General features: G+C 40.8%; 1 protein-coding gene across 1 annotated transcript in view; it reads left to right on the top strand.

The window, feature by feature from the left end:
* The first annotated feature begins 12 nt into the window (after positions 1-12).
* The window catches only part of NCBP1 (nuclear cap binding protein subunit 1), a 28,866-nt gene continuing 16,248 nt past the window's right edge, over positions 13-12,630 (top strand). Inside the window, exons 1-11 of the mRNA XM_009561188.2 lie at positions 13-144; positions 274-359; positions 1,097-1,197; positions 2,303-2,459; positions 4,328-4,435; positions 4,971-5,092; positions 5,575-5,644; positions 7,168-7,383; positions 8,374-8,471; positions 9,839-9,902; positions 12,222-12,332. Coding sequence (XP_009559483.2) covers positions 111-144; positions 274-359; positions 1,097-1,197; positions 2,303-2,459; positions 4,328-4,435; positions 4,971-5,092; positions 5,575-5,644; positions 7,168-7,383; positions 8,374-8,471; positions 9,839-9,902; positions 12,222-12,332 — 1,167 coding nt within the window. The 5' untranslated portion in view covers positions 13-110. The remainder of the gene's footprint in view (positions 145-273; positions 360-1,096; positions 1,198-2,302; positions 2,460-4,327; positions 4,436-4,970; positions 5,093-5,574; positions 5,645-7,167; positions 7,384-8,373; positions 8,472-9,838; positions 9,903-12,221; positions 12,333-12,630) is intronic.

The raw sequence follows: 12,630 nt of genomic DNA, 5'->3' as shown, positions 1-12,630 counted from the left end.
CTTCGGACCGGAAGTGGGCGGTGAGCTCTGCTCTGGCCCACGCGAGGCGGTGTTGCGCCTGCCGCTCCGCTCCCCGCTGCTCCCCGCCGCTCCCCGCACCCCTTCCCGACATGTCGCGGCGGCGGCACAGCGACGACAGCGATGGTGAGCGCTGCCGACCTCCCACGGGGTGGCGGGAACCCTGCGAGCCAGGCCGCGCCGGGGGGGAGGGGAGAGGAGCCCGGGCGGGATGGGGGCTTTGGGGCTAACGCTGTGCTCGGTGTGTTGGAGCAGGGCAGCCCCATAAGAGGCGGAGGACGTCTGAGCCGTCAGAGATCGAGGAGAGGCTGGAGTCGCTCATCTGCAGGGTGGGAGAGAAGGTAGGCGGGCCGAGGGGGCCGCGGCTCGAGAGAATTAAAGTTTGGGGGAGAGTTTTCTCTCCTTTCTGTACGTTATGTAGGAGCGTTTGTCAACAGCAAGCACCCAGAAAGAAAAAAAGAAGTAGGAAAGTTGTCATCTTTTGCAAAACTGCATGGTAGAACGGGCAAGTGCTTCTCTAGTAGTGTTGTACTTTCCAGGCAAGACCAAGTGGCCAGGAAAGCATTATGGCTTTGCGTCTGCGGGTGCTGTTGCTGGTTCCACTCTGCCGTGGGTGTGCAGTAATTAACTGGGTCTGCCTGTGGCGCAGGTATCAAGTCTTGATGGGATTTGAGGCTGATTGAAAGGGCGGTAAAAGGATAAGGGCAAAGATGATGGTATGATGGTGTGCTGAAAAACAACTCAAAAAGATGCTTAGTTTCTCCCTCTGTCTTTAATGTATTGCTTAGTTGCCTCACTGAGATGTGCCTTGAGGCAGTGTGAGATCTCACATCTTGGGGGGAGTGCTGGCTTTCCTTGGCGGGATGGAGGGGGATCACATGTATCTTCTGAGGAGTAGCTGCTCCTTCTTTCAGGCAAGTGGGAGCAGTTTCTTACCAATAATCTTGCTCCGAAGAAGGTGGTGGCATAAAAGGATGCTCTCACCCAACTTCCTTGTCTTCCATGTGAGAGTCAGGGTCTGGTTCCTGTTGTTTGGTTGATGATGAAACTTTTTTCTTAATTTATTTTTTAATTTTAGAGTAATTCATCTTTGGAGAGCAACTTGGAGGGCCTAGCTGGTGTTTTGGAAGCTGATCTACCAAATTACAAAAGCAAGATACTGAGAATACTGTGTACTGTGTATGTATGCAGGAGATCTGGGAATCTGGGAGGGGCTTTTTTATTTGTGCATGAGTTTTAAGTGTTTAAGGTAGTTTAAATGCCAAAAGTGGCTTAAGTTCCTGAATGCTTTTATAGCTTTGAGTTTGCTTTATTCCAGTCAAAAGAAATAGAGCCTATTGTTTTTCCAGGTATAATTCAAGGAAAATGCCTCTTCACATTAGTTTGACTTGGAGTGTGTACGAAAGCTAAAAGCAGAAACCTCAGGGCTGCTCCTGTCTTCATAAGCCCATTTGGTAGAGGAGGGGAGCAGGGCAGACGAAGAGCTGCAAGCAGGCTCTGTGATGGCTGCCACCTCTTCTTCCTCTCCTTAGCAAAAGGCAGGACCAGCCATGCCCTATGCCGGGGTCACTTAGCAGAGCCTGTGTAAAGGGTTATGCAGGGTCTGGGGTAGCAAAGTGAGGGAGCTGCATGGGGAAGAGGGAGCTTCCCAGCCCGGTGCAGTGCTATGGTTTTGTAGGTAATTTATATCTCTTCGGTAGCAATGTTTGTAAATGTAAGCCAAATAGTACATTTGGTTTACTGTAGCAGCAAGAGCTTCCCAAAGTGTAGGGTTAGCTTATTGGCATACAAAAATGGTCGAGAAAGATTAATTCTTTACAGTAGGAACTGGCGTTCCCTGTGCTGCACTCAAAATCCGTTACTTTGATTTGGAATCAAATTTAGTAGCATAAAATGTGTACGCCTCTTGTGTAATCTTGCTGATGCTGCATCATAAAGTTATTTGTAAATTACAAACTTTAAACAACAACTTACATCCTTGCGTAGATTCTGTCATTTATTTTATTTGGCCAACCAAATATTCAGTAAGTAAAAAAAAAAAAAAGCAGATACCTTAAAAGCACTTGAAAGTGGCAGCTGCCTTTCTAAATTACTGTAGGTAAACAAAAATAGTTTTGTGACATACTAAGCACTGGTTACAGCAATAAGACCATGCTAGTACTTTTGCTTCATTTCCTTGTGAGACAAGTTTAACTGACAATAAGCAGATTCTAAGATGCTACGCAGATGCCAGTTGTCGCATGGTGAATAAAAAGCTCACACCATCTTTCTTTTTTTGTGTCAGTGCACGTCTGTTACCCGAAAAGCTTACTGTTTACACAACACTGGTTGGGTTGCTGAATGCCAGGAACTACAATTTTGGTGGGGAATTTGTGGAAGCCATGATTCGTCAACTTAAAGAATGTCTGAAAGTCAATATGTATAATGAAGCTGTGCATTTAGTAAGTGATTTTTTGTTTGTGTGTGTTATTTTTTGCCTAGTCATCTCTCTGTGTTCTTTACTTTTTCTTTTTGTTCCAGAAAAAGCTGGGCCCCTCAGTGCATATTACAGTCTTGTTTGGCACCAACATGCAGTGTGCTGTAGATTTACCAAGAGGAAATGTGTGTTATATGAGTATTTCCTTCCTCAGGGTAGAGAAATCGTATTGCAGTTGCAAAATTGACTTCCAACAGTATATTTCCCCAGTGACAAATTAATTTGCAGAAAACAGAGATGCTTTGCCCGCTTCCTGTCCTATAGTCAAACGTAAAAGATAGGGGAACGTCATGCACTTTTATTGTGTCTGGAGGTGTATGATGTTCTTGTGCCTCCCATGAAAACAAAACTGAAACAAAAATGAGCAGTCTTGTTCTTAAAAGCTGTATTTGGTGACTATCATCAGACGTGCATTTTTATTCAAAGAGGAATGAAGATCAAGCAGGCAGTTTTTAAGTGCCGTCTGTCTTTGATACCATTCGCTCAGACCTTGCTGCTTATAGATATTGTCTGCAAAAAGACTTCAGTGGTGTCTGATATGGAAGCCCAGTGCTAAGCTCCCCAGCTTCTTTTGAAGACCACTGGTGAAGATTAAAAAGATTCTGCTTTTTCAGTGTATTTTGTGAAGAGGCTGCTGTTCAACTGTGGGACACTTTTGCTAGTAAGGTTCTCATTAGAACTCTGAATGTGCTGTCTCTTGGCTTCAGCATCACCTTCTCTGCTCACACTCTTATACCAATGACATGTGAGAGGTAACAGCTTAGAGAATAGAAGTGGAAATCTTTCCTTAGCTTTCTCAAAGACTTTTCAAAGGCTGCTCAGAGCAATGAAGATTGGGAAAGGAAGAGTTTGGTACCTTTTTTTACTGCAATTGCTCTTTGAGTACTGAACTGTCTGCTTATCCAACATTGCTTTCCAAAGTTGTCTTTCCAGTAATCCACCTTCAGGTCAAAATACATGTGCTGTTTTTAATAGCATTTCAGCCTGTATTTTCTGTTAAGACTGTGATGATGCTGGAAGAGTTCAGCCCTATGAGGGCCTCTTTTAAATCTGAAGGCAGGATACAAATCAAGAGAGAGGGGAGAGGAAAAAAAAGAAATGGGGTGTACTGCTCTGCTCCACGTTTTCTACTTAAATTTCCACTACTGACAGTCTGGATTTCTTACTGGAGTGCAACTCAAGTGAGGATGTGTTTCTGCCCTGAAGAATTTTTAATTCCCCAGCAGATAGGGGCATTTGATTCCCAGCACACCATCAGTCTTGTCACATATCTGAAACCTGAAAATGCCAACAGTTTTTACATTGTGTTTCTCTGTGTAGCTGTCTGTATTTATGAATAAACAGTTACAGAAATTAAGCATTTATAATGGCATAGAAATTCAGCACTGCCATTTCCTCTTGCACCTCCGGACTCATGCATCAATCCATATTTAGCTTTTTAGAAGTTATTTTCCTTCTACAATTGTAGTCATCTGATACCGTTTAGAGTAGACAGAAGCACAGAGTTTTTTTCCTGTAGTATCGGTTTGCCTGTCTTTGAATGCATCCTAGTGTTTCCCACCCTTTCTTAATTAGAAATATTATCCTTGCAGTGTTATTGCGATTAAATAGACTACAGAAATTATAATGAGCAATATTTTAGGAGCACATGTCGTACCAGTTTTGCAGGTTGGAAGGTAGGTCTGTACACCGTGCAGTATTTCTGCCTTCATAGTACTGAACGGATATTGTACTTTTATTGGTGATTTGTTTTAGTTGTTTAAGTAGTGTTTATTCTCGTGCAGTCAGTTTAAAAAGTACTTGTTTAAAACAATTTCTTTGCTCCTTTTTTAGGTTCGTTTTCTCTCTGATCTTGTGAATTGCCACGTAATAGCTGCACCTTCGATGGTAGCTATGTTTGAGAACTTTGTGAGTGTGACACAGGAGGAGGACGTGCCCCAAGTAAGCAACAGATCTGTAGGCTTCTTTAGTGCTGTTCTCACGATTCTGTACCATTGCTTCTGTAATTATGCTTGGAGAGGGAGATTTTAGAGATGGCAAACTAAATGGACTGTCACTTGGAGTTTCCTTAGCATGAGTGAAAGGAGCGTGAGTGAAAGGAGCTTGTGGCAATTAGGAAATACATGTAAACATTAAGGTCCTTTGTAGAGAGATAGCTGAAGTGAATTAATTTTGTTTTACTTTGGCAAATGCATAGTGCTTGGCCTGTTCTGCTACGTCAGGAATCTGCAGAAGGACTGTGGAAGTGGTACTATTATTTAAGTCTGCTTGTCATGGTTCAAATTAAAAATGATACATTTCAAGACAGAATATGTTTTTTTCATGGTCTACCGATCCAATTTTAACTGCTTGTCTTTACATCTTCCCAAAATAATAGTTTTGCTAATGTTTTAATTTTAATCAAAGTGGGGGCTGTGTGCAAAATCTTCTGGAGTTTACTTTTATATTTAGATTTCGGTATATTTATTTCCTATAGGTACGATGTGACTGGTATATATTTGCATTTCTGTCATCTTTGCCTTGGGTTGGAAAGGAGTTATATGAGAAAAAGGATGCCGAAATGGATCGTCTGTTGTCTCAGACAGAAAGCTACTTGAAGTAAGCTGTAACCCATTAAAAAATACCCTTATCGCTATCTATTCAAGTATGGGTTAATAGCTTCAATTACTGCTTAGATAAAAGTATTCTAAAGTCTTGCAGATACCTACACACACCCTGCAAAAAAAACTAGAATAAGTGTGGAGATTTTTTAATTTGAAAAGTTTTGTCTTGTGTAGTTCTACAGTGTGTTGAAGATCTTGTTCTGCTTGTGCTGGAGCAGCTGCAGTTGTGAGCGTGCTGTGAGTGCTGATGGGTTGTTTTGTTTGTGCTCTGCAGTGAGACTGCTTTCTGCCTGGGTGCTTCATGTTGACGTTGTTGTCCAGATATGATAACAGACATATTTTAGGTAGTCGCACACTTGGTTTTTATATACTGTAAACTTCATTGACTGAAGAGATGAGATATACTCACGGTAAGATAAAAAAATGCTGCCCTAAATTAGCCTTTTAAAGGTCAGGTTTTCTTTCCTGTGTAAACAGGCGCCGCCAGAAGATTCACGTACCCATGCTGCAAGTGTGGACTGCGGATAAACCACATCCACAAGAAGAGGTGAGTACCTTCTTTCAGAAAGTTTGAAAAACGTTTTTTTATGAAGGTGTTCTTTTAACATAAAATTAAAAGGCACCTCTAAAAGTATTAGTGCTTTGATTTGTCTTCTGTTTGTTATTATTTATAAGAAGTTCTATTTGAGGAATTCTCTTTTAAGTCTTAGGCCTAAATATACAGTTGTATGGAGTGAGTTGTTTGCTGACAGACCTGTGCGTAAGAGAGGAATGCTTGTAAACTATTTGTTTTGAAATTGTGCGTACAGGGCTTCGTTGTAAAAGGACCTTTGCAAAGAAGCAGAATGTAATTTCTTACTTCTCCCTTAGCATTTTCCGTCTGCAAGAAAGAAACCTTTGTAGTGACTTTGCTATCTGAGCTCTGGGAAGTGCTAAACAAATATATAGAAAGTATATGCAGTAGTTACCATGCCATCTTTCACAATTAAGCCAAAAATAGTGGGAGGTGGCATCAGGCTAGTTTGAGGTGGAATTTGCGTTTTGTAATGCTCTTGTGTTATTTCTTTCCCCTAAGTTTGAGGACAAACTTAGTTGGAAAGTGAGATCTAAGATTATCTTCTGGGAGGTGTGGAACATGGCCTTTTTTATTTAGTGTTCTGATTAAATCACAGTCTTAACAATTGTCTTATTAATCGTAATTTGGTGAGATAGGTTGCCTGATTATTATTGATTCATCAACATGAGTATTCTGCCTGCCTGATATCTGAATTTCCCTATTTAGCTCAATAGAGGAGAGATGAGCAGAGCATTTTTGAGACTTACGCAGAGTACCAAGGCACAACTGTTCACTTCAGATGCTAGTTGTTACTACTTTTGTTTCCATTTTGTAGTGTGACAGTTTCAGTAAATGCAAAGCACTTCCGCATAATGACATTTATTGTGCTAGTTATAACTTGAAGCTTGTGTTCAGTAAGGCCACAGGCTTCCAGCATTCTTAGACTGCCTTTAGGAAGAGAATAATTAAACAAAGCGACACTACTGCCAGATGCACAAATGTCTATGCCATTTCTGGGAGAATGCTGGCACTCAACAATTGTGTTGGAATCCTTGGCAGAGCTATTTGATAGTACTGTATTTGTCTTGAATATGCGGTAGCTGGCAGTTTCAACTGCTCAGTACAGCATGGCAATCCTACCGAATGTCTTTCCTGTTTGAATATTGACATTATGTCTGTTTTAATACAACCAATGAGCATTGACTGAAGTAATGTTCACTGCTCTAGTTTCACTGGCAGATTCAAAGAATGGCCATCAAGCTCGGGGTCCTGGACTGCCTGTTGGTGTTTGAAAAGCAGTGAAATTTTACTGGCACAGTGTCATGTGGTATTAGCAGCGTCTGTGATGTTTAGAGTTCTTAAATTATTTCTTGGTTTACTGAATCAGCAGTTTAAGAAACTATATTTTTTCTGACTGGAATATGGAATTTAAAAGATACATTTATCATAGTTTTGTTATGCCAGCTTTGTTATGACATTCAGCACATCTGATGTTTCTCACCCTTTTTCTTCAGTATTTAGACTGCCTTTGGTCTCAGATTCAGAAGTTGAAAAAAGACCGTTGGCAAGAACGACACATTCTGCGGCCCTACTTGGCTTTTGACAGCATTCTTTGTGAAGCGCTGCAACACAATCTGCCTCCGTTCACTCCTCCGCCACACACTGAAGGTTCGGTGTACCCAATGCCAAGGGTTATTTTTAGGATGTTTGACTACACAGATGACCCTGAGGTACGTGATTACTGTGGGGGATGGTGAGCTGATTTCACAGTTAGGTTCCTGGGGCAATATTGGTCAAATTGGATTGTCCTGTTTCCCAGGACAGTGGATGGTTTGAAGACCAGCAGCAGTTCTGCTTTGGTACTTCTGCAGAAATAAACCAAGTGACCAAGTTACTGTACAAAGCAAATCTGCAAAGAGCAGAATTTAGATATTGTGATGCTTTAATTTAGAGTGGCTATGTTGATTGAATTCACCAGTGTCTTTATTAAAACTACCTCCACAGAGTTAGGCTTTCCTTCCATAAAGTTGGTGACTTGTGTCTTTTTCCAGGCTAGGTATTGTATTGTTTAAAGGCTGATGTTTATTCATCTGTTAATATTTGTTGATTCATATTGTGGAGCAAAGGAGTGCTTACTTTCAGTGGATGAAAGATCCGTGTGTTTCAACAGTCTGTCTCCAGCACTGGTCAACAGCAGATATATAGATGAAAGTGTATAGGAATAGGAAAAAAATATATCCTGCTTTCCTCAACTGCTTTCATACATCCCTTTGCTTAAGTCTGCTGCCTTTTGCCTTTGTTCATTGACCTCTGGTTTTTGCTGTGAACAAGATCACAACTGTATGTTCTTTCCACTCTGTCCTGGCCATTCCTGGCTTTATTTCTTTATTATGTTCCAGCCAACTGTGATTTTTTTTTTTCCAGGCTGCATAGTGGTAGCCTGCCTATTAGTTTCACAGAGTCAAGGAAGAAGTGGATGCTCCATAAACTTATAATCATGTTATCTAATTTTTTCATTTTGTAAAGATTGATCTGAGGTTTGTGTGGACTCTCACCAGCTTCTCAGTCCTGAAGGGAACAGGACAGCTGAGACATCTGTGTATTTGTGTGGAAGCTGGACTTTATTTTCCACCTGCACGTGTCTGGGATAGACTGCTTGCTACCTGTAGTACCAGTGCATTAGCAGTGATCTTTCATGAATCTTAATTCTTTCTTACCAGGGCCCTGTCATGCCTGGCAGCCACTCTGTTGAACGATTTGTAATAGAAGAGAACCTTCACTGCATCATCAAATCCCACTGGAAGGAGAGAAAGACTTGGTAGGAGGAGCTTAGCAGTGTGTGTTCATGATGCTTTTTACAGGTTACCATTACTTCAGTACCGTCAGGGATCTGCGGAGTCCTGCACTGGTTAGGCAAGAGATCAAGATTAAACATTTCCTGGAGTGTTTGATGAAACTTGATTTACTACATGTGTCTGTATTAAAACTGTTGCCTGGAATAGTGTGGGTCTGTAATATCCAGGTAACGGGAGAGTTTGTATGATCCAGGAGGACAGTGGCTCTCACGGGTAATAATTTGTTGATAATACAGGAAATGCCACAAAAAATATGTGGATACAGCTTATCCTTGATGGGAGCACTGTGGAGAGTGTGGTTGTGCTACGTACGCTTCCTGAAATTTTGGAGCAGCTGATTTGCTGGGTCACAATGAGCTTCAAGCTGGCTCATCTGCAGCTGACTGCACACCAGCATTTGTGTGCCTGCTCCTCCTTGTTGCATTCTTCTCCTGAGTATGACAAGGCAGAGATAACTGAGCTTGCTCCAGGGAGTTATTGAGGCTCCAAGCAGGCTTCATTAGTTTGAATTCAGCAATGCTGGGAAGCAGTCAGGATGCTTTTCTTCATTTCTGCCTGAGCCGTATCTGTTTTGGGAGATTGATAACTGAGATAGTTTGCCACAGGGGTTGTGTTTTGCTTACAAATGAATAGCACAAACTTCATCCAGTATGTAAAAACTGTGCAGAAACAACATTTTTGGTGATGGCACATGATAAAGTTTTGTGGTTGCAGCTGATTGGTTCAGCAGAAACTAGAAATTCAAGGCTGTCACAGTTGATGAGATAGCATTTGTCATTACTCAGAGGAAAGTAGGAGGCTAGAGGGAGATACAAGATTTGCAGAGAGGTAGAAATGAAATCAAGGAAGTAGCAGTTATTTGCTTTGTAATAATGATAAATGATCATAAGCTGATTGAAAGATGAAGCATTTGAAGCCTGCAAGTTTAATATGTAACTCATTAGCTTAACTATTCTTTCATGTTATTGTGGAAGCCTGTTGTTTGGAGGCTTTTTTCCCCCTTTTCGTACATGTATGCCAGAATTGCAGATCACCGTGACTCTTTATGCAAGACTATTTTGCATAACAGTGTAGTGTTCAAGTGAGGTAACTACAGAGAGATAAAATACGTCATTACAAATCATAATTTAGGTGGTGCTGGTATGTTCTTGTGCTGTTTCTGAGTGTTCTATGAATTGGTGAGCAGACTCCAGAAGGATTGCTGATTTGTTTGTGAACTCTTTATGTGAACTCTTGTTCAGAATTACGCATTTTCTGTAGCTTTATTACTTGATATTTACCATCACTTTTGCTTTTAAGTTCTGAACTAAATATAACTGTGGTTTTGCAGTGCTGCACAGCTGTTGAGCTATCCAGGAAATAACAAGATCCCCTTGAACTACCACATAGTAGAGGTATGGATTTTATAGATAACCTTTTCTGTAGCTCTCTTATTTCCTGAGAAATGCATCCCAGTTGATTGAATGATATGTCCATTAAATTACAGTTTGATTTGGAAGTTAACAAGGTCGTTGTTGAATTTGAACAGTGGCTTTTAAATGAGCGGATTATACATAACCGAGTGTTAGTGTTATGCCTTTATTTGTAATTTTGGCCTAGTGCATGGGAGCTTTAATCGAGTACCAGTGTTCTTCTAGTGCACTACTCATCTGGGCTGGAGTATTCTCAAACTTCTAAAGTTTTACATATGGTGCCTGCAATAGATCACACAATCTAAGAGCTGGCTAGGTCTGAGACATTTTTAGTTTAAAAAAAAATTAATATACCAGAGGAAATGGACACAAACTGATTTAAAAGAGACTCCATTTAAGCACAAGAAAAACCTTTCTTTTACTGCGAAGGTACTTAAACACTGGATGAGTTTGCTCAGAGAAGTTGTGGAGTTACTGTCCTTGGAAAAATTAAAAACCTAACAGGACATAGCCCTGAACAGCCTGCTCCAAGTGATTGTACCTTATGCAGGGGGCTTTTGAGAGATGCTCTGCAGCAAGTCTTAGCTGTTGTTGGATCTTCTACATGGTTTTCTGCTGATCCTGAAAAGTGAAACAGCTAACAGTGTTTCCTCTGGGCTGTCCTCCCAGTCAGAGAGTTTTGAATAACCATGACGTATATCAGAAGAGTAGCACAGGTTTTCTTTTGCAGGCTGCTTTCAAGGGCTTGTTTTCGAGCTGAATTTGACCATTCTGCTTACTACTGCTCCCTCACAAGGTCTCCCTTAGCAGTCAAATTGGTGATACATTGCTTTCAAAACAGTTTTAAGTTTGAACTGTGAGATTTTATTAACCCTTTCAAGAAGCCAAGGAACTGTAGCAATAATATGGTCTAACAAATAAAGGGACATGCTGTTTAAGGTACAGGATGTAACAGTTAGAGGGAAGTTAATGTAGCCTGAAAGTGTTTGTCAGTACCTTTTCAAATGTCGCTGCATTTGAAGTCTCTGAGGCTCCACGTTGCTGTTTATCAGGCTGAGCACAGAAGGCTCCAGTCTATCTGAAATCTTTGTGGAGCACTGAAATGTGGTGCCTTTCTTTGGCAGTTTCTTACAGACATGTGTGTGGCTATTTCTGTTGGCTGTAAATGGAGAATGGTCAGCGTCGTTGGCTTATGGAACTGCTGTGCCCTGTTGTGCTCCTGCAGCTTTTGATACAACTTACACTCAACAGAGTTTGGACATTCAGATTATCAGTATCCTGATACTTCTTGTGAGCTTTCACAAAGTGTGGTGTGCCAGTTTGAAACAATCTGGACATTTCATAATGCATATATGATGAATGTCACAAATAGTTTTGTGCAGCGTCTCAAACACATAATGACTGATCATCTAGCTGTTATTTTCTGTCTTCAGAAAAGGAGCACTTGTCTACCCAACAGTGTCCGCCTTAGCTTCTTGCCATAAGTTGACCAATTTCTTTGATGTCATTTAAGTCTAGTTGAGAATGGCATGTAAAATAAGCAGGAACTCAGAGGTGAATGTTGTACAATGGTAATCTTTTCATTGCGTCCAAAGATTGACATGCTGCTTTTAGGGAAACTTGGAAATAAAACCACCAATGCTGACTGCAGGATTCTTTTCAGTTTTCTTAGAAGGATCCTTTGCCAAGGAGTATGGAACACCTATTTTGTTGTGTGACATGCTGATTGAAAGTTGTGCCTTTATTTATGTAAGGTTTTATATAGGAGAAAAGAGGACATGATGGAAAAGTTTTAGATGTAATTTTAATGCAAATAGTCGTTCATTTTAAATGCTTAGACTTTGTTTAGTGTGTTTGATATTTATATTTATTATACAAATGATTATATTTATTGTATAAAATATTATATATTATATTATGTATTATATTTATTATATATAAGATTTCCACTTTTGTCTGCTCATGTCATTGTACTACAGAAGGTCATGTTATAACTATGCTCTTTTCTGCAATTATGCGGTATGTTTGTTGGCTAAAACAGATGTGTAGTGTTGGTGTTGTGTTGATGTGAAATGATAGGGGCAGTTAGAGCAGGCTGCATTAGTATGGTGTAGGGTTACCCCTACCTCTGTAAGTTTCTTTCTGTTTTTCTAGGAACATACATTTGGCAGAATATGGGATATTCTGATACAGAATATTTTTTGAGTATGTAATTGTTTAGGATCATCTACTGTTGCAAAACTGAGGGTTGTGCAGGCCACATTGGACTGTGCTCTGATTCTGCATCTTCCTCTCCTACAGGTGATATTTGCTGAATTGTTTCAGCTTCCATCTCCACCACACATTGAAGTCATGTACACAACGCTTCTGATTGAGTTGTGCAAACTTCAGCCTGGCTCTTTACCACAAGTTGTATCCTTCCTGCTCTGATGGAGAGCATCTATAAAATGCAGGCTTTGTTTTGTTCTGAAGGTGGTGGCATAGCATCAAATATGAGGCCTGCAGGAAAGCTGGGGAGGGGCTTTTTGTCAAGGAGTGTAATAGTAGGATGAGGGGTAACGGTTTTAAGCTGAAAAAGGGGAGATCAGATCTTAGGAAGAAATGTTTTACTATGAGGGTGGTGAAGCACTGGCACAGGTAGCCCAAGGAGGCTGTGGAAGCTCGGTCCTTGGAGGTGTTCAAGGCCAGGTTGGATGGGGCTTTGAGCGAC

The sequence above is a fragment of the Cuculus canorus genome, chromosome Z (assembly GCF_017976375.1).
Source record: "Cuculus canorus isolate bCucCan1 chromosome Z, bCucCan1.pri, whole genome shotgun sequence".
Lineage (NCBI taxonomy): Eukaryota > Metazoa > Chordata > Aves > Cuculiformes > Cuculidae > Cuculus > Cuculus canorus.
Note: the sequence above shows the minus strand (reverse complement) of the source record. Positions and strands in the feature narration are given on the sequence as shown.